The 26,265-nt window shown below is 46.3% G+C and overlaps 1 protein-coding gene across 1 annotated transcript in view; it reads left to right on the top strand.

The window, feature by feature from the left end:
- The first annotated feature begins 1,068 nt into the window (after window positions 1–1,068).
- ABCA3 (ATP binding cassette subfamily A member 3) overlaps window positions 1,069–26,265 on the top strand; it is a 65,824-nt gene continuing 40,627 nt past the window's right edge. Inside the window, exons 1-2 of the mRNA XM_033168085.1 lie at window positions 1,069–1,205; window positions 22,966–23,059. Of these exons, the coding sequence (XP_033023976.1) occupies window positions 23,006–23,059 (54 nt within the window). The 5' untranslated portion in view covers window positions 1,069–1,205; window positions 22,966–23,005. The remainder of the gene's footprint in view (window positions 1,206–22,965; window positions 23,060–26,265) is intronic.

The raw sequence follows: 26,265 nt of genomic DNA, 5'->3' as shown, positions 1-26,265 counted from the left end.
AGGGCGAGTCCCGGCCTTGCTCCGGGGCGGAGAGAGACGCGCGTCCGCGAGAGCGCGGTCTGAGGCTGCGAGCGGAACCAGGAGCGAAGGAGGCAGCGGCAGGGAAACAGGCGCAGCTTCCTCGACCATTTTTAAATGGAGGGCTTCCCCCCTCGCCCTCGCCCACCACCCGCCACCCCTGGCCCAGCCCACAGCTGCCTACCTCATCGTTGCCTCGATGCAGCAGCCAGCAGCAGCTCCACACCAGCAGCAGCAGCCACACCTCTGGAGGGAAACTGCTGCTGTCTGCTGCTGCTCCTGCGCTGGCAGAAACGAGGCACGACGCATGAGCAGAGCAGCACAGCAGCAGCACCCTCAGCCTCCGGAGGGCGGGCCACCAGCCCGCTGGAGGGCAGCCGCTGCCGCTGGCCAGCTGGAGAAGTGGACAGGCGTATCCGCCCCGGAGCCCCGGAGCCGTGGCAAAGGTGTAAAAGAGCCGCATGCGGCTCCGGAGCCGCAGGTTGCAGACCCCCGGTTTAAGGGCACGTGCTCCCGCTCTGTTTGGTGCTTAATAAAATAATTCACTAAGTACAAGTGGGTCACTGGTAACACATTTTTCAAACATGGAATTTCCCCGAGAAAGGGTAAATCCGGATTAAAAATTGTGTGTGTGTGTGTGTGTGGCTGTGATTTCCCTGCCAACGTGGACGTGGACGCTGCAAAATAACTGCATGTATAATGAGCGCCCATCTCATAATAAACACACTAATTTCGAGGGCCGGTCAGCTTTCATAAGGTGCTTTGGGTCCAAAACCCAGTTGGGTTTAAACCTGCGACCTTTTGCATGCGAAACAGTTGCTCTGCAAGCTTTGCTCAAGAAGTCCTTCTCTTCTGAGGGTGGGTGTCCCCCAAAGCTCCTACAGACGTGCCTCTTTGGGCTCTTCTGCGGCAGATCCCCTCGTTGAGAACAACCCAGGGGGGCGGAGCAGACGGGAAGGAGTAGACTGCGCCCCAGCACCTCTGACCCCTCCTTCCCCACCCACCCTTTCCAGCGTCCTCCCCTCTCGGCGCGTCATGGGAGGCGGCGCCCGGGAGCATCAGCTGGCAACGAGCGGCCGCCTCCCCGGCCTGAGCCAACAGAGCCAGGATGGCAACGGTGCCTGCAGCATCCGGAGCCGGTAAAGGGGAGTCGTCGCCTGCGGGACGCCGAGAGCTGTGCTGAGAAGGTAAGGGGCGCCGGCCCACCACCCGCCTCGTCCGCCTTTCCTCCCGACTGCGCTCCAGCCAGCGATGCAGCCTCCCCCGGCGTCCCAGGCACAGCCACTCCCAAGCGGCCTGCCTTGCCTCTGCCTTGCTTATTTAACCTTGCCCCGGCCTCGATCCCACCTGCTTCTTCCTTTTGTGTGTTTGTGTGTGCGCCCCCTCACCGGGTTTTGCGGCTGCTGTGATTTCCCCTTTGTTCTGCTGTTTTGTGTGTGTGTGTGTGTGTGTGTGTGTGTGGCTTTTGTAATACGCTGGTCCTGAAAGCTCTTGAATTCCTATAAAGAGGAATTCGCCTTTTCACTCTCACCCTCCAGGACTGAGGCTGTGTATACTGTTTATAAAAAGGAAAGCCCCCTCCCGTTCTCCGCACTTCTGCTCCCTGCCCCCCTACCCGTTTTGAAAACCCACCTTGCGTTGCCAGCATACAAAGGGCTTCCCAAAATGCTCTTCCTCCTTGCCTCCCTCCTTTCCCATAGGTAATTTGCTTCTGTTTCCTGCCTGCCCGCCCTCCTTCAAGACATCTCAATTTCCGTGGAGCACCGCTTTCCTCCTCCGTGCCTTGTTCGCCTTTCCTTGTTTCCTCCTGCTGTCCAGAAATCCGGGGCCCCCTGGTGCATTGAGGGGGTGCAGAGGTGGTCGTCGGCGTGCAAGTTCTTCCTTCTCCCCCTCCCCCCACGTGCGCCCTCGCTTTAAAAGAGAGAGGGGGGTGTATTTTCTAAGCAGCGCATGAATCATGCACCCTTCCCTATGACGTCACACCCTCCTCTGCTCGTGAGAACCTCATCCAGGGATGGGGTGTCGACCCAGTCCCTTGCTACCCAGGTAGGACCTTTGGGGAATTGGCATAGCCTCCCTCTGTCTAGATTCAGGTAGGATGGGGGGGGGGGCCTGCCTTGCTCTGACACAAAGGCAGCTGTGCAGGGGGAAGCCAGAGGGCCTGTAAAACCAGCTGGAGCTCCTCCTACAGGTGAATCTGCTCCGGCTATTGGGGCTGGGGCTGGCCTGTGCCAGAGGGCAAAAGACGTTGACTTGGATTGTAAACAAAGCAGTTCCCTGACAGGCTGGTGCATGTGGGCAAGTGGGGCAGTGCCCCAGCAGCCTCACTGTGCAATCACAGAAATATAGACACAACACATAGGCTAAATATTAAAGCATATATAATAGACTAATGATATCATTCAAAAAGTAGAAATTAATTTTTTAGAGTGATATCATTCTATTATATATGCTTTAATAGTTACTGTATTAGCCTACGTGTTGTGTCTATATATCTGTGATTGGTTCTCATTGCAACATAGGGGTTTGTTTTTGGCATCACTGTGCTCTCAACCAGCCTCTGCCCCTGCCTGCCATCATCCTTACCACCAGGCCAGGGGTAGCACTAGGTGTCAGCTTCCTCTCCTTTTGCCTTTCTTGCTCCTTTTTTCTAATTTTTTAAAAACCATTTGATAGTTATTAAAACAATGAACAAAGCTGGGGCAGGGGGCGGAGGCAAGGATCAAACCATAATATCCTGTAAGAAAATATGACTTAATATAAAATTACAATATTTCCTGCCAGAAAATTCAAAACCTACTTGAATTTGCATTTACGGGAATTATTTTGTTGACAATATTTGTACAGGGCAACCATTTCCCCCAGAATTTATTTATATGTTCACTTGCAGTTTTTAGATATGAGGTTACTGTTGCCATTACAGCCAAATCCCAAACTTTTTAAAAGCTGTTCTTTCCAAGAAGGGAGTAATGCAACTTTCAAGTTTTGAGCCATTAACATATTTGCCGCTGTTAACAGATAAGATGTGAGTTCCTTAGTTCAGCAATATCAACACTAACTCAAAGGGAATTATTCCTCTTCCTTGGTGTCAGTGTTGCACTTTCTGCCTCACCAGTCGCACCAGTTCACCAATGAAAGCAGAGCCGTCTTTCTCATAGGGCTTAGTGGTGCGTCGCACCAGGGCGTCGGCCTTTCAGGGACGCCCCAGCAAGTGGGGGGAGCTGCGCGGCTTTGCCGGCAGCCTCCCCTTTCCCTACACGCCCGCCAGCTGTGCCCGCTAACCAGAAGGCTGGCGGGTGTGCAGCTTCCATCCCAAGCCTCGGTAGGAGAGTGATCCCCGCAGAGGCTTAGGATGGAAGCTGCGCCCTGCCAACTATATGGCTGCCGGGCACGCAGCTTCCCTCCCAAGCCTCTGCGGGGATCGCTCTCCTCCTGAGGAGGCTTGGGAGGGATCGCTCTCCCACAGCAGCATGGGGGAGAGTTGTGCCCCCCGGGTGGCTGGCAGTGTGCAGTTATGGCCACCCCAACACTATCCATGGTAATTTGGGGGCTCTGGGTGGATGTTTGCACCCTGGCGCCACATCTGCTAAAGACGGTCCTGACTGAAAGGAGCTCTGTTGAGGAAGATCTTTGGCCTTCGTCTTTTTTTGAATAAGAGTATAATTCCAGTTCTGTCTTGTGATACTTGTTTTGGGTGGGAGGAGAATATATCTTCTGTAAGGGAGGTGGAATAGCTGGACTGTGTAAGGTACGTGCTGGAGACGTTTTATTCAGGACCATAACGCTTGTGGGAAAGGACCATCGCTCATCCCTGGCAGCTTCCATTAAAAAAAGATGTCACAACAGCAGTAGATGAGAAGGACTCTTCTCTGCCTGGGAGCTGCTAGACAAATTTGACGGTCCTTGGACAAATAGTCTGGGCTGCTATGAACAGCTTCCTGTGTCCCTAGAGTTCTGCCTGGACCCTGGCATCTGCACTTAAGGTCAGGTGGTTGGCCGTGGTGGCTGCTTCAGATGGGAGAGGTTGGGTGTCGTAATGGCAACAGAATGAGTGGAATAGACTGAATAGTCTTAGACTGGGTCACAGTGTCCATCTAGCTCACTATCCTCCCTGGCAGCAGTTCTCCATCTCTGGCAGAGGTTTTCCACAACTTGGCTGCAGGCCAGATGCAGCCCTATTGGCTTCTCTATCTAGTGCACTGCCCTTTTTTAAACTGAAGTAACTACCTGATCCTTTTAAACTGCAAGGATTTGAACCTGGGACTTCCTGCATGCAATGTAAGTTCTCTACCACTGAGCTATAGTCTTTGGGGGGGTGGGGGGGTGGCATGGTTCAGTGGTAGAGCATTTGCTCTGCATGCAGACAGTCCCATGTTCAATCCCTGGCGTCTCCAAATAGGGCAGGGAAATGTTTCCTGCCTGAAACCTTGGAGAGTTGCTGCCAGTCAGTGCAGACAGTACTAAGCTAGATGGACCAATGGTCTGGCTCTGTATAAGACAGCTTTCTACGTTCCTTTCTCCAGATCTTTCTGTTCAGATCTTTCAGCAAGAGCACAACTATTCTTTATTCCAACTAGGCTTGTGTAGGAGAAGTTTCTTGGGGAAATGGTTCCCATGTTTCCCGACCATATTCTTGTGCAACTTCCACTCATTTCAGTGGGGATTTGCAAAGCAGAACTTCCAAATGGATCAGGTCCTGTGTTAGTGGGAAATGTAGCCTTTTTCTTCTTTTCTGAACTTTGGGCCCTGGAACATTTTGTGCTGGTTGCCTCAATATCTATAATGCTAGGGCTCAGTTCACATCAGTGAATGACTCTGAAGAGCCTGTGAGAAGCTCTTTTCTCACTGCTGAGTAACCAAAGCTTGCCCCCATTTATTGGAGATAATAGATAGGGAGTTTGAGGGTGACATTTCTAGACAGTTTTGAATTTCCATCGGTTTCCCTGTTTGGGAACCAACCATGATTCTTACCTGATTGTAGGTTTGGTGACAATGGTGTTTTTGGTGCCCACCAGCATTTATTAGCTTCAAAGGAAACACACATGTACAGTATATCAGGAATGGGGAATTGGTGGCCTTCCAGATGTTGTTTCTGCAACACCCTTCAGCTCAGGCCAGGACAGCCAATGGCCCTGTGGGTATGTATGTATGTATGTATGTATGTATGTATGTATGTTTGTTTATTTGTCTGCCTGTCTGTCTGAACTTTGCTCCAGTCTGGTAATATTAGTTTGCACTTTGTCTCTCTTTATTTGAGTTTTAAATTCTAGACTGGAATAACAGAGGTTATTGCAGAAAGGCCCCCCCCCCATCGGCTTATCTACCTTGTTTGTCTCCTGCTGCAAACAGAGAAAAGCTCTCTATTTACAAAATAGTGCCAAGGCCTTGAGAGTCTGAGAACAAGGAGAGCATCAAAAGTACAGTGGTACCTCAGGTTACATACGCTTCAGGTTACAGACTCCGCTAACCCAGAAATAACGCTTCAGGTTAAGAACTTTGCTTCAGGATAAGAACAGAAATTGTGCTGTGGCAGCGCAGCGGCAGCGGGAGATCCCATTAGCTAAAGTGGTGCTTCAGGTTAAGAACAGTTTCAGGTTAAGAACGGACCTCCAGAACGAATTAAGTTCTTAACCTGAGGTACCACTGTAATTGTGTTGTTGTTGTTTTTAAAAAATTAATTCCTCTTTTTTGAATTTCAGGTGATATAGTTTTCATTCTCCCAGATTTTTATTTCTACTTGTCTCTGTGGACTTTAGCAATAGAGCAGATTCATACCATACATTTAAAGCACATAGACTTCCCCGAGGAATCCTGGGGACTTTAGTTTCACCCTCACAGAGCTACAGTCCCCAGCAGCCCTAACAAACTACAATTCCCAGGATTCTTTGGGGGGGAGACCATGTCCTCTAAATGTATGGTGTATGTATGCTCTGCCCCTAGTTTGTAGTGTAGATTGATTTGGATGTATGTGAGAGGGTTGTGCTTGATGGATGGTAGCCCTACCCAACGCTATGGATCTAGGCTCCAGGTCAGATGCTTCTTTGAGCTTAGCAAATTGGGGGGGGGGGGAAGAATGGATTGGCACACCCTGAAGGCTTCAAGTTGAGGAGGCCCATCCCCAAAGAGCCAACACTCTGTTGCTGGATTCAGTGGCTTGCACAACTGAACAAACACTCCAGGAAATGAGAAGAGGGCGTTGATGAAAAGGATCAATATTTTAACAGCAAGAAAAGTGGGCTTTTAAGAGGGAACAAGTCCCTTGGGAATAAAAGAGAGCTTTTGTCAGGAGAGGAAGGCGGAACATGGTGTTTAACTAAAGGTAACGTTGGGCATCCTCCTTGTGGGATTCATTAGGATGCAATAGGTCTCTGAATGAGGTCACTGTCTCTCTCACTCGCACACAATGTGCTCTGAAATGTCAAGTGTCTTCTGCCATTTGCGCTCTTCCAGGCTCTCCCACACAGCCTTGGTTTCGTAATTTCCAATAAAACCCATCTCAAATGTGCCGCCTTGTCTCTGAGCCGTGGTTTGCATTGGCACTTATCATCACCTCCTCCTCCTCTGGCACGATTTCCCTTTTGCCTTTTTACTGCAGGTTACTCCAGGGCGAGTTATCTTGATACTGCAGTGTACAGTGGTTGGGGGAGGAGGGAATGTAGATTTCTGCAGTTTTACTTTGGAGTTCCGTCTGCTGCAAAAGCTCTTTCCTTGCGAGCAAGCTAGGCCTGCAAAAGTGCAGAGAATAGAAGACCCCAAAGCCGCTGGAATGCAAACCACCCCAGGGAGACCACAGAGAATTTTCCAGGTTGATACTACAAATAGAAATAATAGGTCAGGAAATACTCAATTTATAAAGAAGCTGTGCAAGGCAGCTAACCAGGTTTTTTTATATATAAAAAGGCAAAATAAATCAGTCCCAACAACACTATTAAACAATTTCCAGAGAAGGAGACATGCCAGTATGTGTAGCAAAAGCAACTAAAGAGTTGTGTGATGCTTTATTAACAAATTCATTATGGCATTAGTGAAGGGTCATTAACCTTTTTGGGCATGTTTGCAAACTGGAGAATCTGTTGTGAGCACACCACCCACCCACCAGGGAATGCCTCTCATGTACATGTGCCCTTGCAGACACCACACTGGCAACCCCTGGAGTAAGCATTCATGAATTCAAGTCTAGCTCAGGTGCTTCTCTAGGTAAAGGTAAAGGGACCCCTGACCATTAGGTCTAGTCACGGACGACTCTGGGGTTGCGGCGCTCATCTCGCTTTACTGGCCGAGGGAGCCGGCATACAGCTTCCGGGGCATGTGGCCAGCATGACTAAGCCGCTTCTGGCAATCCAGAGCAGCACACGGAAATGCCGTTTACCTTCCCGCCGGAGCGGTACCTATTTTTCTACTTGCACTTTGACGTGCTTTCGAACTGCTAGATTGGTAGGAGCAGGGACCGAGCAACGGGAGCTCACTCCGTCACGGGGATTTGAACCACTGACCTTCTGATCGGCAAGCCCTAGGCTCTGTGGTTTAACCCACAGCGCCACCCGCATCCAGGTGCTTCTCTACCAGGCATTTAATGCAGAATTCTCATGCTTTGTCCACTCATGTCTAACTTCCCTGTGGTTCTTCCAACTTTTCTTAGACTGCAGAAAGTCAACCCCCCCACCTCGCCCCCGCACTGAAGAATTGAAGGGTAGTGTGTAATCTCCACAGATGTGGATGCCTTCAGCTCTATTTTTCTGTCGTTTTGTTTTAAGGGTGGGGTTTTGGTATGGGCAGGGACATATTGGGAAAGTGAATCTTATGATATGGGCAGGGACATACTGGAAAAGTTAATCTATCACCATGCGGCCCACATTTCTTATAACACTTCTGGTAGGTAACATGTTACAGCATTTAAATCATTTAATTAATAGTTGGTAAATAATTGATCTTATCATTATAATTATCACTAAAACACTTTTCCACTTTGGTGTGTGTGTGTGTGTGTGTGTGTGTGTATGGATGTGATGGGACCTTGTGGCGAAAGACAAGTAAGAAATTGAATAAGTTCTGTGTCCAGGTCACTTCTGGATACAGGGGCCACAACACAAGAGGCATTTCAGCAGAGACTGGTCAGCCATTTCCCAGCAGTAGTGCAATTGTACCATACCCTCCATTAAGTTTGTGTGCAGGTAGCTTTCAGCTAAATGACCCCCAGAATCGCTTCCAACTCAAATGCGATCATCAGCACTCTGAATTACACCTGGGAGCACATGGTGGATCTCTTAATGCTAATAAAACAAGCTTTTTTAAAATAATAATAATAATAATAATAATAATAATAATAATAATAATAAAAAATAGGTCCCTGTCAGTAATCTGAGTGCCATATTCTGAACCAGTTTACGTCTCCAGATGCTGTTTAGGTATTTGCTGAAAGCATCATTCTGATACTCTGAAAAAGAAATGAGCCAGTGATAATAGAGCAGTGAACTGAATCTAAGGTCAAACCTGATTGCTGGGTTGTCTGTGTCCCCCCGCCCCAAGCTGTCTAGACGTGAGTTACATCCTTTAAAAATACAGCGGTTGTGCTTGATGTCTTGTTTTGGAAATTATAGTATGTAGAGTGTTATATATACAATTTTCCTTTACATACTACTAGTGGAAAGCACCTGGTGTGGCTCAGAAAGTGTCATTTGCTAGTTTCTAGGGCTGAGCACACCTGACTCAGGGTCCCGATCTTGAGCCATGGATTGGCCCAATCTGAATCAGGGTCAAATAATTGGGGAGGTCTGTTGTTTAATTAGGGTTTTCAAAACCCCATATGGGGGGGTGTCTAACAATTTCCAAACAAAGACAGAAACCGGTTTCTCCACCGGGGAACCTCATTGCCAAATGGGGCAACAATATCTGAATGCATAAAGAATGGATGGACAGAGAGACAGGCAGGCAAACCACTTTCCAAAATACGTAATACTTAGGACCACTGGATGTAGAATATTCTTTCAGGGTGCGTTCACAGCAGAGAGAGACTCTTATATGTGCAGAGAGGGAAATGGGATGGAGCATACCTATGGGTGAGCACATGCTCACGAGTGATGCAAGTCTGGAAACAGAATGATCTGCTCTTCCCTAGCAATAACATTTTTTAACACACCATGCCATTTGATCCTGAGTGGCAAGCTCTCAGGTGTGAATTCCTGACCAGCCCATCCGATTCTGCAAGAGTTGTGACATTGATTCCAGTCACTTGGATGGATCCTTTGAACACATAGGAAGCTGCCTTATACTGAGTCAGACTATTGGTCCGTCTAGCTCAGTATTGTCTACACTGACTGGCAGTGGCTGTCCAGGGGCTCAGGCACGGAACATTCTTCCAGCCCTACCTAGAGATGCCAGGAATTGAACCTGAGACCTTCTGCATGTGAAGCAGCTGTTCCGCCACTGAACTATGGGCTTTCCCTACTGTGACATCAGTGATAGGTGAACTTGCCAGTAATAGGCAGGCTGAAGATATTCTTTTAAAAATATCCTGGAAAACACCAGCAAATATGTCTGGGAAATTTCAGCAAGTTCTTACAGGTTTCCCCTAAGATCTTCCCATTGGCCTTAGAACACCTCACCTACTTCTCTGCGACTGACGATTTTAATCTCTTCCTCCTGCTGTCAGGAGATTTCCAGATACTACTTTTGGAGTGGCAATTATTCATTTGCTTTCCCTTTTAGACCACAGCTTGTGGTGTGCGTGTGTTTGAGAGGTATGTCACTGGATAATAAGAGTGTTCAGGAGAACATTTGATTTCTTCCTCGATTTGTTCCCAATTTTATTCATGATGCAAGAGCGTAAGTTATACTAGACCTCGTGAATACCTTCAGGGAATGAAGGAAGATGTACAACTTACTGGTATTTGTTGATAAACCCCATACATGTTGTATTCATAATCAAGCAGGACGTAAATCTTATTAATTGAATAAATCATCTTGATTTCCTTTTCTTTAGCCTGCCTGCCAGTCCCTGTGTACATGCAGTTATCGCTCTTACTTTTCCGAGTTGCTGCACCGGTTTTGTGAAGGGCACAAGTTGAAAAGTCCCCAGTCAAAATCTGGCTCAGAACCCATCTGCACCTACAGATTCACATCACTATCATACCGCTTTAAACAGCCATGGCTTCCCCCAGAGAATCGTGGGAGCTTTGGTTTGTTTTAAGGTTCTGAGAGTTGTTGGGAGACACACACACACACACACACACACACACACCGTATTCCCCTCACAAGAGCTACAGTCTGCAGGGTTCCCTAGGAAGAGAGGCTGGTTGTTAAACCCCTCTGGGAATTGTAGCTCTGGGAGGGGAATAGAGGTCTCCTAGCATCTCTCAGCACCTTTAACATTTTGGAAACCCCTGTCTTGCCATGTGTCTCCAACAGTAACCACACTGTGCCACTTTCTATTTAGCTACATCTTCTTCCTCTTTTCTAACGTGGGCACTGGGAGTGCTTTCATTGCTTCTCACTCTGCTGGATCAGGCCAAAGGTCCCGTCTAGCCACAGCATCCTGTTTTCACAGTGGACCACCAGCTGCGCCAATGGAAGGCCTGCAAACAAGACAACAGAGCTCTCTCACTTGTGACTATCCTCGCGTTTCCTCTCAGGGGCGCAAAGCAGTACATGTGGTTCCAGGCTTGTGCAGAGAAGTCAGGGGCAGCTGGGTACAGTTGCCCCAGACCTCAAAGGGGAAAGGTTAGCTAGGTGCCCCTGCCAGGGGCCTGCTGGACTTATGCTGTCATGCCAAGAATTAGACTCCCTCCTGGGACCTCAAACAAGCTCTGCACAGGCCTGCGTGGTTTTCCCATTTAATCATCACAACAGCCCTGTGAGGTAGGCTAGACTGAGAGGCAGTGACTGGTCCAGGGTTCATGGCTGAGTGGGAATTGATTCTGGATCAATTTGGAGTCCTTGCTGAACACTTTCCTTGGCGCCACTTTATTTGAAAAGCCTGTTCCCTTTACAGTTTTGTGAGTAATTATGTAGTGTGCTGTGTGGCTCTAAGTGAAATTTAAATAGCAGTAAAGATGGAAACTGACTTTATTTTCCCCTGAGAGGGAGGGATTGGCCTCATCTTATCTTTGTTGACAGGTTATATGCAGGTTTCTGTCATGCTCCAGAAACCTACAAAACCTGTTTGACCAGCAGGACAGAAAGAAATTGTGTTCGTAGTGGAAAATTCTGTCTGTCCATCCTTTCATTGCTGTTGGCTATCTCCAGCGTAATGAACTTTAATGATGGAGTGTTATGCTAGCAAAACCAACTCTGCTCGGGAGAGTTCACACAAAACTGGCTGAAGAGCTATCTCTGAACCAAAAGTCCTCCTTTTTATTCATGCCGCATATCAAAGCATGCAAGCTAAGCCCGGGATGGAGGGAACCTGTGGCTCTCCATGTATTTTTGGGAACTGCAACTCCTATCATCTGTGACCGGTGCCCACGTTGCCTGGGGCTCATGGGAGTTGGAGTCGAACAAAATCTGGAGCACTGTAGGTTCCCCATCCTTGGTCTAGAGCTTTGGTCTCTGTAAACAAATGGATGTAAATAGATTCCAGATCTTAAGTCTCCCTCTCTGGCAGATGTTGTGACTGTTCATAATTGCTTACATCTGGGGCGTTAACAGTCTCTGTCCCACGCATTGTAATCATATAACCAATCGATCACTGTGGTCTACAGGTGAGGGCTTCCTGCAGATGCCATCTTATCGGGATGTCTGCTCCACACAATGTAGTAGGAATTGGACCTTTAGTGTTGCGGTACCTGCCCTTGGAAAATTGGAGGCGTGGAATTTTTCAGCAAATATTGAAGGCATTCAACAAGCCTTTTAAGTTGAAATCTTTCCAAGACTGCCTCTACATTGGAATTGTTTTAAAGTTTATCTCCTGCTGTTTGCTGCCTGGGGCTCCTTTTGGGAGGAAGGGCAGGATATAAATTTAATACAGAAATAAATGATTTGGTGATAAAGGACAAACTGCCCCTGTTTTTAACCATATTGATTTTTTTTAAAGTTTTTTATTGAAAAAGTTGTAAATCCATACAAATTATCAACAATACAACAAATTACACCCCCCCCCCTTCCAGGATTTCCCCCAGCTCCCTTAACTGTTTTGTTAAGTCATATTGTTTCTGCATGTTATATAATTGTAAATATTATTTTCCTGTTGTTCAAATTCATGTTCAACTAATAAAATTTGTGTATGTTTATTCAAATCCTGCCAGTGATTCTAAGTCTCTTTGTTGTTTTTTTCAAATAGTTTGTAAAAAGTTCCCATTCTTCCTTAAAGTCCCGATTGCCCTTTTCATGCAATTTATTCGTTAGTTTTGCCAACCATATTATTGTTAAGAGAGCTGGACGAGAGAGCTGGAGAGGGTGAGGGAGCCTGTACCTTTCCAAAGGACGTAGCTCTTTAGGCAGAAGGGGAAGTGTGTCACTACAGGGTCTGTTGCTGAAGACCAGAGAGGAAGTCTCTAGCAGAACCAGGGGAAATTGACTCTCTGCCTCTTATGTGGCAACCGCATGGCTCTTGACTCTCCCAAGCAGATGTGTTCTTAAAAGCAGAACAAAGAATCCCTGTTTTCCTTCTGTTCCAGAGGTCTTGGGTACTACGTGTACTAACTTGTTGAAATTCCCCAGACATAAGTGACGTCCCTCCCATCATATTTGCTGGAGTTTTCAAGGGTCCCCCTGTAAAAGAATGTTTCTACCTCTTTGGCCTGCTTGCTTTTGGTGGCAAGCTCGTCTTACACTGGTGTCCCAATGCAGAAGGCCCAAAGCTCTGAGATAAGAGCACCTGCTTTGAGGTTTCTTCAGCAATCAAGCGGTGTATAAATTCTATTCAATGAATGAATGCAGAAAGTCCTGGGTTCAATCCCTGGCATCTCCAAGGTAGAGAAAGAAACCCAGGAGGGCTGCTGCCAGTCAGTGTGGATGGTACTAAGCCATATGGGCCCAATGGTCTGACTCGCTGTAAGGGCAGCTTTCTATGCTTGCACTGACCCCTCTTATCTGTGCCGCGTTAAATGTTCTATCTGTACCCTGTTAAATGCTCAAGACCCGTGGGACCAAAAGGGGAAGGGAGCAAAATAACCCATGGTACACAAATGTTGCTTAATGACTCCGTTATTTTCTCCTTGGTGGCTCTCGGTGCCTTGTGAGAGGCTATCTTGCCTCAGGGTTACCTTTGCCTTCCCAACCCCTCCCTCCCACCCACCCCCAAACTTCACAGGAAGTGGTCCCGATGCTGCTAAAACAGGCAGAGACGAGGTTCCAATGATGCAAGGCTGTCTGATGTAACCGTTCAGGTCAGAACTAAATCCCAGCTTCTCCAGACCTTACGGCTGCATCAAAATGAGCTGAAACGCTGCCTTTTTTTGCAGCCCCAGTTCCTATGGAAACGGTGCATCAGAAGAGATAAGAACGTGGCGAGGACTTTAAAGAAACCTCTTGTCTCTCCACGAGCTGCTTTTGAACTTGCTTGCCCTCCTTGCAATGCGATAGCTTGGCAGCAGAGCTCATCTGTAGCCAGCCATGTGGCTGGGAACACATCTTTTGTGTTTTAATGTATTTTTATTGATTTTCAAGATAAGACTAGAGATATGAAGAACAAGAAAAGGCAAATAACCAAACGTTGGTGTAGCTGAGGATCTAATGCAGTATTGTTATATATAATAAATGTTCTCTCTCTTTTAAAAAGCTATTGTTCTGACTCAGCTGCACAGGTAACAGAGAGGAGGTGGGACAGTCACCAAAAGTCTGTAGGCATAATCTATCATGTTCACACAGACTTGGCTATTTCTAGCTAAGAGATGTACATATTTTGATCCATGGTAGATTGAATGAAGTCCTTGCAGCTTTGCTTTACCCTGTATCAGTCTGAATGTTATCTTTTCCAAGATTGCTCTGTAGACCAAATGCTGTATAGAGAAATGGTCTAATTCCTTTCCGGGAACACATCTTTTGTGACTTATTTCTAGCGCAGAATAATACAGTGCTGTATGTCCTTATAGCAGCCTTTGGATTTCTAGCTATTGCATCAGTGTGTTACTGATGCTGAGAAAGCAGAGCTTACAGATAATGTGAAGAGGCAAAGGTGAGCCCAGAGGATGGCTATGAAGGGTTAAGGAGAGGTGAATTATTCAACATGTGCAGTGCACATGTGCCTCATTCCTAGTGGTGCTGTCAGGTCAGGACTTTGTGTCCTGATCCACAGGGGCTCCCACCACTGTAGTTAAGTGATGGCCCAAGCAAGGGAAGGCCATTCATTCCCAGGGGGCAAGACAAGGCAAGATCAGCACCTTGGAGAGGGATCAAGGTATGGGTTTCAGGACCACAGTGAGTCTGCAGTTGAGATATAAAGTAGATGTTGTCTCAGCAATGTCCTGTAATAACTGGCAGATCTTTATCACATGATTAGGTATTCAATTGCTAGAAGCCCCTGCTTACTTCATGAATACTGAATACCTGGTCAGTTAAAGGGGCAGTACTTTCCCCTACAACTGCCGGATTTTCCTAAGCCCTGGGGTTTCAAGATGTGGTGATATTTCCTTAGGGCTCTCTTAATCTTCTGAGGAGCTTGTGCATCAGTAATGAGAATCTAGTGGCAGAGGGGTCTCATTGGGGAAGAAGATATGGGATTCAGGGTCCCCAGCTCCACAAGGGACAGACCAGGGAGTGCAGATCCATCTCCTCTTTAGGGCTGACAGAAATGGAAGACTTTGCCCATGAGAATTCCTGGTCAGGAGGCCATGGCACTCTGCAACAGAAGGTCAAGTTTCATTCAGCATAATGAGCCCCCAAAATGTAAAGTTATGCACATTACAGTGGTACCTTGGGTTAAGAACTTAATTTGTTCCGGAGGTCCATTCTTAACCTGAAACTGTTCTTAACCTGAGGTACCACTTTAGCTAATGGGGCCTTCTGCTGCCGCTGCACCGCTGGTGTGTGATTTCTGTTCTCATCCTGAGGTAAAGTTCTTAACCCGAGGTACTATTTCTGGGTTAGCAGAGTCTGTAACCTGAAGCATCTGTAACCCGAGGTACCACTGTACTTAAAAACATAACTATGTTTGGCAAGTAAGTGGTATATAAATCAATAAATAATAATACCTTCTAAAGGAGTAGGGGGTCTAAAATTACCTAGCTGCAGCACTGCCCATTTTCTAGCCTGATCTGTCCCCACTGTGCCAGCTGGTGGGTCCATAACTCAGTAGTTGCCCAGGATTCAACACATTGTATTTTTGGTTAAAGCAAGTATGGGGAATCTCAAGCCCAGGTCCCAAATGCAGCCCTCCAAATTTCAACCCTCTGGACCCTCCCAGGCTCTACTCCTCACCAGTCCTGCTTTGAGCCTTTTGACTGGCTGGAGTGCATTTTCGAACTGCAATAATGCCTCTTGCTTGTTTGGATAGAGATTGGAGAAGTTTGTGTGTCTGTGTATGACTGTGTAGAAACCTCTGACTACATGCAGAGATGCATTACATACCCACAACAGCAGCACCTGAGCATGACTGCTTTTGTTTTAAAAGGCAAGTTTCTAGTCCCCAATCCTGCAAAGTTTAGCTTGATGAAGAGACCTGCATGGATGGTTCTTGTTAATATCTTAGGTGAGCTGCACAGGAAAGGATTCTAGCTATTAATACTGAGGGCTTTACATATCTCTTAACCTCTTCTTGTTACTAGCAGAATGGATTATTTATGCAGAATAAACATGCATATTCATGTGCATAATGAATCAAGGTAACGGAACTCAGGGCATAATCCAGTTTGCTTGCCTTTTGGGCCTCAGGGCTGAGTAGATGCAATGTTAATTGTGTGAATTCCATTAATGTGCAGAGGTTGTGGGGGACGGAAGGAGCAGAATCAGAACCGTGTAGGAGGGAGAGTCTATCCCTTCCACCCTGTTCCAGAGTCCTGGTAAAAATTGCATCCCTCTTCGCATTGAGAGGAAGACTCCATTGTGGAAATCTTGCTTATTTGACTCCTGTTGTCATCAGGGATGGAGCTGTTCTTGTCATTCTACAACCAGGGTACTGCCACAGAAAAGGCTATTTTGTGCACGGATAGCTGCTCTTTCTGCTTTTGCTTCTTTGCCACGGGAATCTCTTTATAGATCAAATCAATTCAGGCTGCAAAGATCTGCAAAGTGTTGTCTTTTGAAGTGGGTGGATTTGTCCATTTCAGTTTCTCATTTTTCTAATCTTAAGTAGAGTTTTCTACATTTCCACATCGGTTTGCAGTATAAAATAAAGTCCTTATGAAATTTCACTAGAATTACAGTATTAATTTACACACACACATTTTTTTTTTGCAAACCAGTTTTTCCTACTGTAATGCTTTTTAGTATGTTACTTTCACAGAGATATGCATTTTTATGCACCCTTTTACCCCCCCCCCCATTGTGTGCATATTTGTACACTTTACTTAGCTGGAGAGCTGCATTACAAAATTCAGGTAACTGCAAATTTCAGAGAATGTCTGTGTTTCAGCTAGCGTGTTATTTCAGAAAGTGAAAATTAAATAGGTTCACCTTTAAGTGCAAACAATTACATTTCTTCCCCTCTTTCCTAATCATGTCTAAAACAGGGGATGGGATGTATTTTTGTGCACGCTACTTTCAGCATTTGGATAAATGTGAATTTCAAAGGATGGCTGTGTTTCAGTTCATGTTTTGTTTCAGGAAATGTGGATTTGGTAGGTTTGCCTTTAAATGCAAGCTGAATCAAATTCCTCCTTCATCCCTTGTTGCCTCTGTAGCATCCTTGTCTTGCGAAAGATCAGAGATGGTGCTTTGTTAGCCTTTCATTGATTTGTCTGGTTTCCTCCGATGCTATAAGCTTGGGCCTCTGGTGGTTTGAGGCTTAAAGTGAGATTATGGCGGTTTTGTCTCTGGAAGCACATCTCTTTGATGAGGGCATTTTTGGTTTTCAGACAAGGAAAAGGTAACATTAAGGCTTCTTGTCGGTTCATGGGTAACCCACTTAAATCAATAAGAAGAAAGCTGCCCTTTGTGTTGTGGAAGGAGGATAGCAGAATTGTCTGGTGTTAGGGGGGCCTGTGCAAGCTGCTATTTCCTTATTTCCCTTTAAGTTGGCAACTTCTCTTCCTGCAGCAAAGATGAGGGTATTTTGGTTTGGGGAAACAGGTAGAGAGGGGGAAATGCATGAGCGAGATAAAGGAGCTCTCTCATTCATCTTTTGCAGCACCATTTCCTTTCTTATGAGAACTCCAGAAATAGCTGTACTGAGATCTAGAATACAGGGGGGGGGGATTTCAGCCCCAGGGCCAAATGCAGCCCTCCAAGGCTTTCTATCTGGTCCTTGGGAATTTCCTGAGGTCACACCTCCTCCCTAGCCACATCCCTTTGTCCCAGGCCATGCCTGTCCCAGCCCTGCTTTGCCCTTCTTGTGTGTTCTTGCCTGGCTGGATTATGTCCTTGCACTCTGATCATGCCTCTTGCCTCCCTGGTTAGAAAGGGATGTGTGTAGGAACTAGCCTACTGTACAGAGGCAGTATTTACATTCGATGCTCTGCGTATGTTTGCCTCTGGCCCCACCCACCACTGCCACGTAGCCCCTGGGTTGCCCAAAAGGGGATGTAGTCCTCAGGGTGATTCCCCATCCCTGGTCTGTAATGTTGGACTTAGTGCCAGTATACTTGTTTAGAGATATTGCATGATATAGTCCTCCCAAGACTGGACCATTTCAGATGGTGGGGGTGCATGCTTTCATACTTTCCTGTAACCATGTTTTTAAAAAGAAAGAAAATAAATCCTTCTTGAATGCTGAAAGCCTGGGGCTGGATGTTCTGTCCTGGGGATTTCCCCCCAAAAGGTAAAAACAGTCCCAGGACGAGGGGGAGTCAGACTGGGACCATAACATTTGGGGGGGGGAGTGGGTTTGACTTTTCCCCTTTTCCACCTTGTTGCTGCTTATTTGCTCCACAAGGGGAAAAAATCCTGTTTACTAAAGGGGTAGCATTTGGCTCAGAAGGTGCTGTTGGTGAATTTCTGCATTTGGCGTTCCTTCAGGGTTCCACTTTATCCCTAAATCAGTGCCTGGAAGTGGCTATGGGCTGGGTAAGTGCCAATAAATTGAACATAGGAACAACAAGACATGGGACTCTCAAGAGTCTCCTCCAGCACCATAATTCAAAAGCATCAATTCTTCGGCGACCAGTCTTCTTTAAAGTCCAGTTCTCACTTCCATACATTACTACTGGGAAAACCATAGCTTTAACTATACAGACATTTGTCGGCAAGGTGATGTCTCTGCTTTTTAAGATGCTGTTTAGATTTGTCATTGCTTTCCTCCCAAGAAGCAGGCGTCTTTTAATTTCGTGACTGCTGTCACCATATGCAGTGATTATGGAGCCCAAGAAAGTAAAATCTCTCACTGCCTCCATTTCTTCCTATCCTCATCCCACCTCAATTATGAAAATTAACCACAGGATTGACTTCAAAATGGCCACCCCTTGAACTCTCTTGACTTATCAGCCATGTCTGCATCAGAAGGTTCTTTAGGGCAGGCCTCACATCCCTTCCTGGCCTTGAGATCTTGAGCATCATCTTCATTGTATTCCCTTCTTTCTATTTATTGCTCTTTTAGTTTTTCTATCCCTTTGTGTTGGTGAAAAAATAATGTGGGAAGGGTGAAGCTTGCCTCTGCCACACCTCAGGCGACTGTATCAGTTTCCGACTGGTTAATGACCTGCAAACCCAGCTAAGTCCTTAGAATTTATAACCACTTAAGTACTTGTTACACAAGAGCCTGAGAATTATATTCTGGGGAAATAAACACTGTACTCAACCCACAGTATGCTGAAACATAACAGCTGCGAAATAGAAAAATTATTTACCCCAAATGTCTTCAGGAAGTTTATGGAAGTCGTTGTGATTTATAGTGAGGGACCAAAAGCACTTGGCTTTCATAGGCCATAAAATAGCTATACTGGGATCAGGAAAGGCTCTGGTATTAAAAATGCAAAACAATCAAAATTAAAAACTTTGTAACCTGTCAGCGCTGGCAAATGTAGTGCATGGATGCTAAACATTACCTGCTTCGTTTATCCCAATCTCCTGCTCCACCGCACAGTCATTTTGAAAGTACAGCCGATCTTTGAAATAATGGACTTCAATCAATCAGGTTTTCATCCCTCAGTGTCTCTTCCCTTAACCTTTTTGTAATATTGCTCTTATTGGCAATATGTGTCACCTGAGCGGGTGTTACACCCATGATGTAGATATGCAGCCTGGTGAGAGAAAATTGCATTGCATGATTGCATTATTTAGCCTTGCTTAATTGCGGCACAATGTCACGGGCTTCTGGGCTAGGGTTCAAAGTACTCTGCTTTGTAGACATATGGTCCAATTTAGACCAGTTAGTTGCACAGGTATTGCCAGTGAACATGGCTTTGCTTGAGCCCTTGCCATTAAAAAAAAACTGTGTTTTGCCTTTCATCCAGGATCTGTTATCAGTCCCATCACTCCAGAAAGGTGCACTTTCAAAGGGATCCTGACTGGTGCTGCCTTTCTAGATTTCGTATCGCTAGGAAGTAGCTCTTTAGCTGTTCTCAGCTGAGCTGATCCAGGCAGCATAAATAATAAGATAAATGTTGGACTTTGTTCAAACAGTCTCTTGTTGCTTATTATGCTATTTAGCACTAACCTTGCAGGTGCAAGAACTATTTGGGTAAGTTATTTGCATTGAAATTCTACCCATTCTGTGCAGACTATGCTAATTCTCCAGTATGTACTGTTTGGACGAATGTAGATCAGCAAGGAATTAGACTACTGGGCTCTACCAGACTCTCACAGTTTTGGGTTGGAATTCAATCCTATCCTGGCAAATTCAGGTCACATCATGCGTTTAAAGCACTATGATACGTCTTTAAACAGTCATAGCTTCCCCTAAAGAATTCTGGGAGCCGTAGTTTGTTACAGGCGCTGAAAGTTGCTAGGCCACACTTATTTCGCTCCCAGAGCTACAATTCAATTGGTTGTTAAACCACTCTGGAAACTGGAGCTCTAGGAGGGGCATAGGGGTTCCCCAACAACTCTCAGCACCCTTAATAAACTACAGCTCCCAGAATTCTTTAGGGGAAGCCATGACAGTTTAAAGTCGTATCATAATGCTTTAAAAGTATGGTGTGAATGTGCTCTCAAACCGCATACTTAAAACGATTATGGAGCTCTTGTGAAAAAAGCCTGCTTGTCCAAAAGACTGGATTTTGTGCAATAAGGAAAATGATGGGGAGATGTACTAGAAAGGGATAAGACTTGCTTGATGCAACATCATCTGCTCTCCTTACAAGCAAATTGGGATGCGTGCTCATTAAACAGGTTGTCTGGAAGTGACCTTTAGCCCAGTGGCAGCAGATGCTGCTTTGCATGCCGAAGATCCCAGAACAGGTAGGAGGTAATGGCTGCTTCTAGAACAGACAGTACTGGAGGTGGGTAAATCATCTCACTTGACCCAACACAGCTTCCTATGTTCCTGTCACCAAGGGACATGTCACAGACCGTGAGTCCTGAGTGTGTTGCTGAATCAGTGCAACCAGCACCAATGGCATAGCTAGCCGCTCAGGCACCCGGAGCGTCGCGTGCGCCTTTTGCCCAGGGGGTGGGGCGCACTGGGGCAGGGCGTGCTGCATCGAGCCTTCTCACTGCCCCCCCCCCAGCTGTAGGGTGACTGAGGGAGAGACGGCAGGTGGATGCAAGCCCCATGCTGCTGTTTTGGGCAGCATGGAGCCTGCAGGTGCCCGAGCCACTGTGTCACATAGCCCATAGCCATTTTGTCACCCGCTTCAGGGATGACACCTGGGGCGAACCGCACCCCCCTTCCTACACCACTGACCAGCACCTGAGAACTTCCTGCCACAAAGCATTTTATAATGTTCCAGGTGTTGCAAAGAACATTTTCTGGTCTGCAGGGCACTACACAGGTGAAGATAGAGATGATGTTTGGAGCCTATTCTGCCCAAGCCCTGGGCTGTCTCCTCTCACTTAGAAGGAAGTTCTTAGCCTGTTGAGCTTCTTTCCTCTTCAGTAAGCTGCCCTGAACTAACTTGAAAGACAAGAGGGCGGTTTCTGTTGTTGTGGAAAGATGTGGAAGGTTTCTTTTCTTCTTACAACAGATGATTAAGAATTCAAAATAATACTTGGGTTATTGTAGTGCATAGGATCACAGGAAGCTGCCTTTTACTGAGTCAGACAATTGGTCCATCTAGCTCAGTGTTGTGTGCACTGACTGGCAGCATCTCTACAGGGGTTCAGGCAGGGGACATTCTCCCAATCCTGCCTGGAGATGCTGGGGATTGAAACCTGGAAGTGCATGTCCCCTTTTTTTGGATTACAACCCTTTTTTTTGCATTACAACCAATTTTGTGGGGGAGGCCCCATTGGCAAAAGCGTGCCTTGGGTTACAACCTGTTTTGGTTTACAACCGGACCTCTGTAAAGGATTATGGTTGTAAACCAAAGTACCACTGTACCTATTTTTGGGAAACAGTGTTTCCAAAAATGATCAGTCCTTCTTCCCAGGGAACTCTGGGAACTGTAGCTCTCTGATGGAGAATAGGGGGTCTCCTAACAACTTAGCCCCACCCCTCTTAACAAACAGCAGGTCCCAGAGTTCTTTGTGGGAGGCCATGGCCACCAAAGGGATATCATAGTGATTTAAATGTGACCGAAGAGTTCTTCTCTGCTTCGCTTTCTGGAAGAGAAACAGTCCTTGTCATGGAGGACTGGTGTGATGTTTTAAATTCCAGAGATTAAATAATCATACATAATTTGTAACAAGCTCATTCTTCTGCCACTGATCCTAATGTAGCCAAAATGACACCACCCAGACGGAAGGAAGATGTTCAGCAAAATGCCAGAAGTTTACAGAAGCACAAAAATCCTTCATGAAAAAACCTCCTGAAGTGGTCTCTCTCTCTCTCTCTCTCTCTCTCTCTCTCTCTCTCTCTCTCTCTCTCTCACACACACACACACACACACACACTCCCAGCAAAGAACAACCCAACCCAATGAAGTCACAGCATGTTTGGCGTAGGGTTACCAGGTGTCCCTGGGTTTGCAAATCTGTCCCTGGGAAACATGATAGTGGCAGCCTCAGCAGCCCGGAACCAGCCTGGTAGCGCAGTTGGCTCTGACTGGCTTCAGGAGCTGCTCGCTGCTGTGGCGCCCACCATTTTTCCTCACCGGAAGTCCCCATATGATGTGTCTCATTCCTTGTCTGAATCAGGAAACATCTATCTCCAAGAGGGAATTTATTGATATCTGATTCCAGCCAGCTCCTGAATACAGGGCGAGTTCAGACTTGCCTTGCCTTACATCCTATTAAAGCAGGCTATTTTGTTGCATCAGTTTTGCTGCTGGGATTCCTATGAATATACACCCGTCTATTGTTCAGAGCTTTCATGCTGGAGTTAGCAGGGGCTATTCTCTCATACGACCTCTGTCAGGGGAGGTAGGACATAGTCATCCTGGCTAGTAGCCATTCATAGCCTTACTCTCCACAAATTTGTCCAGTCCTCCTTTAAAGCCATCTGAATTGCTGGCCATCACCTCCTCCTGTGGGTGTGAGTTCCATAGGTTTATTGTGCACTATATGTGAAGAGAGGTCCTTCCTTTTATGTCTCCTGAATCTTCCAGTAGCCATGACAGTTTGAGCTAAATGACTTCTAGAATATTTTCCAGCTCCTTTGGCTAAGATCAAGTGTAGTATCTAGAGTATTTTCCAGCTCTAAAAGAGTCTAATCCTAGGCTCTTCTTGAGACGTGCAACTCTTTTGTTTTGTAATTTTGCCCATTTCTTCCAACACAGGAGACAGCAGAACACTTCTTGGACTAGGTCTCTCTATAAGATGACTGTCTGGTTGTGAATTTGCTTTGCATGATTAACTGAAAGCTCAAATCATTTTCTTCCTCAGAGTCCTGGAAGCTTGTGACTCCTCCCTTCCGAAGTGAAAGATGGTTCTGCTACGGCAGTTTGGGTTTCTTCTCTGGAAGAATTACATCTTGCAGGTAAGATTACAGAGAGTCGTGCAACATGGGCGAGAGGGTGGAAATGGAGAAAAGAGATGTAGAGGTCAGACCTCTGCATCCTTGCTGTCAGTGTACCTCACTTTAAGGCCCCATCTGCACTATACATATATTTAAAGCTGTGACATACCACTTTAATTAGTTGTGACTTCCTGGGAAGTGTAGTTTGTTAAGGTTGCTGAGAGTTGTTAAAGGTAAAGGTAACGGGACCCCTGACCATTAGGTCAAGTCATGTCCGACTCTGGGGTTGTGACGCTCATCTCACGTTACTGGCCGAGGGAGCCAGTGTACAGCTTCCGGGTCATTTGGCCAGCATGACAAAGCCGGAGCGGTGCCTATTTATTTACTTGCACTTTGACGTGCTTTCGAACTGCTAGGTGGGCAGGAGCTGGGACCGAGCAACGGGAGCTCACCCTGTCGTGGGGATTCGAACTGCCAACCTTCTGATCAGCAAGCCCTAGGCTCTGTGGTTTAACCCACAGCGCCACCCGCGTTTCCCTCATAGAGCTACAGTTTCCAGAGTTCATTGGGAAGAGGGATTGACTGTTAAACCACTTAGGGAATTGTTCGCCATCTTGATCTAGCAATAAAATGAAATAATAAAATTTCAACAAGGCGTTATTTCAAGAGCAAAGCAAATAACCAATGCGAACAGTTGGGAAGGAAAGTGTTTCTTCCTGTGTAGCTCGTACAAGACTTGGGCAATGCAAAACTAAGGTGTGTTTGTTTTGCTTTGTATTAAACGTTGATACGTCTCTGCAGGCTGGATTGAGAGATGCTTACTTGAGATTTTGGCCATGGACTAATCCTATGATCCCATGCCAAGATTAATCACCTTTAGTCTCTCTCTTATTGCACCTGTCAGGTGTAAATGGATCTTCCATTGCAAATCAAAGAGCCCAGTAGGTCATAAGGTGGTGGCCTACAATTGCGTATCAGTGTGTTGGTTGCACAACTCATCTGCCTCATCTGCACTGTATCAGAGGTCAGTTTGAATAGAAGGCTGGTTTTATACCAAGTCCATCTTGACCATCAATCCCCCTTGAACAGGGGACTGGCAAAGCTTCTGAAGGGTTGTTTGCAACCTTTCCAAGCTCTGCTGCTTGAAATCCTTTTCAGTGGAGATGCTCAGGATGGGACATGGAGCCTTCTGCATCAAAGCATGTGCTCTGCTCCAGAGCTGTGTCTTCCCCCTAACGATGATTGTACACTACATATGAAACAAAGGTAGCATAAACCAAGGCTTCCCAAACCGGTCCACAGGCTTTATTCAAGTGGCATCCATAAAAATGCAATTAAAAATCATACAGCATCTAGCACAATGCATTACAGTTGCTACAACAGGCAGAAAAATTATTATGTGTTCGTTCCATCAAGAACCTCAGGAATTTTCCAATGGGTGAAAAAGTTTGGGAGCCACTGGTATAAACAACAATCTTGTGGCACATTTAACAAAATTAGTGGAGAATAGCTCAAATTACCCAATGCATGAAGCGTTTTCCTGTGTTGCTAGTATAAATACATATGTGTCAGGGAACTGCCACATGGCCCACTGAAGAGAACGGAGGGTCCATTAGCCTTTTGAGCAGCAGCACCTCTTCCAGCGCAAAGAGCAGCCACACCTCCAGTGGGGAGGAAGGGGAAGGAGCCAGCCAGGAGAGGAGAGGGCTCGGGGATGCTGCTGAGAGCCCCAGCACCTCACCTCATCCGGCCGGTCAGGAGGGTAGCACACCATTTCCAGCGCCCCAATTGCGCAGAGGGGTGAAACGCACGGAGGGTAGGAGGAGATTTGGGATGCCGAAGCTCTTATGCTGGGGAAGGAGCTGGAAAGGGCCACCCCTGGATTCTGCCAGCGACTGATACAGACATGCTTTTTGTAGCTCTGCACTGTAAATAGTTTGCACAATAAAACTGCCAAAGGACTGTTTGGGTTCCTGCTTCGTTACTCATAAGCACCATCACGCGAACCTTACAATATGCTTGGGAGAGGGAGAGATTCTACACTGTGAAGTTGGAGAGGAATGAAATGTAGAAAGTACAGAGAGTAACAAGTACTCTCCCCGCCCGCCCCCAATAGTATTTTATTGATTTGTTACAAAAAGAAAGAAAATATAGATTAAGAAATGTCAACCATAAAGTTTCACATTATTTGTGAAGGGAAGTATTAACTCATACAAATATTCCCTCCACAAATAATAAAGATATGTAAAAATCAATGTATTCTCCACCTGTGAATTCCATCATTGAGAATAAAGGTTCTATAAAGTCATAGAAGAGCCAGACATTTATATATACTAGTGTTACCGAGAAATAACGTCATGCCATATTGGGGGGGGGGGGAGGGGGGGAGGAAGGTTCATTTGAGTTCTGCCATTTAGATACTTTTAGTTTATGAGTGCTCTTTTCAAGGAGGGCAATTTGCCAAACCCTAGAGTACCAGCAATTCAAATTATTAAGATTGAAGTAACAATTGCATGATAAGCAATGACCGTTCACAGAAGGCACCTCCAGGCAAGGGTTTAATACTTCAAACAAGTCATTCACCTACTGCAAACAAGTTACTGGCAAACAAGTTTCTTGAACTAACTGGATTTTCCATGGAAAGGGTAAATTCTGATTCATTGGGGGGGCGGGGCTACAGGGTGGCATTTTGATGCTGTCAGTGTCATGTGGGTGCTGCAAGCGGGTGGGGTGGGGTGGGGAGGATGCTTCATGCACCAATCCCACAATAAACAGGTGCCTGGAAACAACCCAAAGAATGTGTCAATGATAACACAGACCTCCTGACATTGGTTAGGTAACTGGCTCAAGTAGTGTGTCCGTGTGATTGAAGCCACAGGTGAGAGAATTGAATTATGGCTGCAGAGGAAAAGGTTCCACTTGATCCCAGCATGTTACGTGAATGTATGGGATTCCTAGCCCACTCTGATAGGGAGAGCCAGTTTGGTGTAGTGATTAAGAGCGGCAGACTCGTAATCTGGGGAACCGGGTTCGCGTCCGCACTCCTCCACATGCAGCTGCTGGGTGACCTTGGGCTAGTCACACTTCTCTGAAGTCTCTCAGCCCCACTCACCTCACAGAGTGTTTCTTGTGGGGGAGGAAGGGAAAGGAGAATGTTAGCCGCTTTGAGACTCCTTAGGGTAGTGAAAAGCGGGATATCAAATCCAAACTCTTCTTCTTCTTCTTCT

Source organism: Lacerta agilis, chromosome 13 (assembly GCF_009819535.1).
Source record: "Lacerta agilis isolate rLacAgi1 chromosome 13, rLacAgi1.pri, whole genome shotgun sequence".
Classification (NCBI taxonomy): domain Eukaryota; kingdom Metazoa; phylum Chordata; class Lepidosauria; order Squamata; family Lacertidae; genus Lacerta; species Lacerta agilis.
This window is presented reverse-complemented; position numbering and strand designations above follow the sequence as displayed.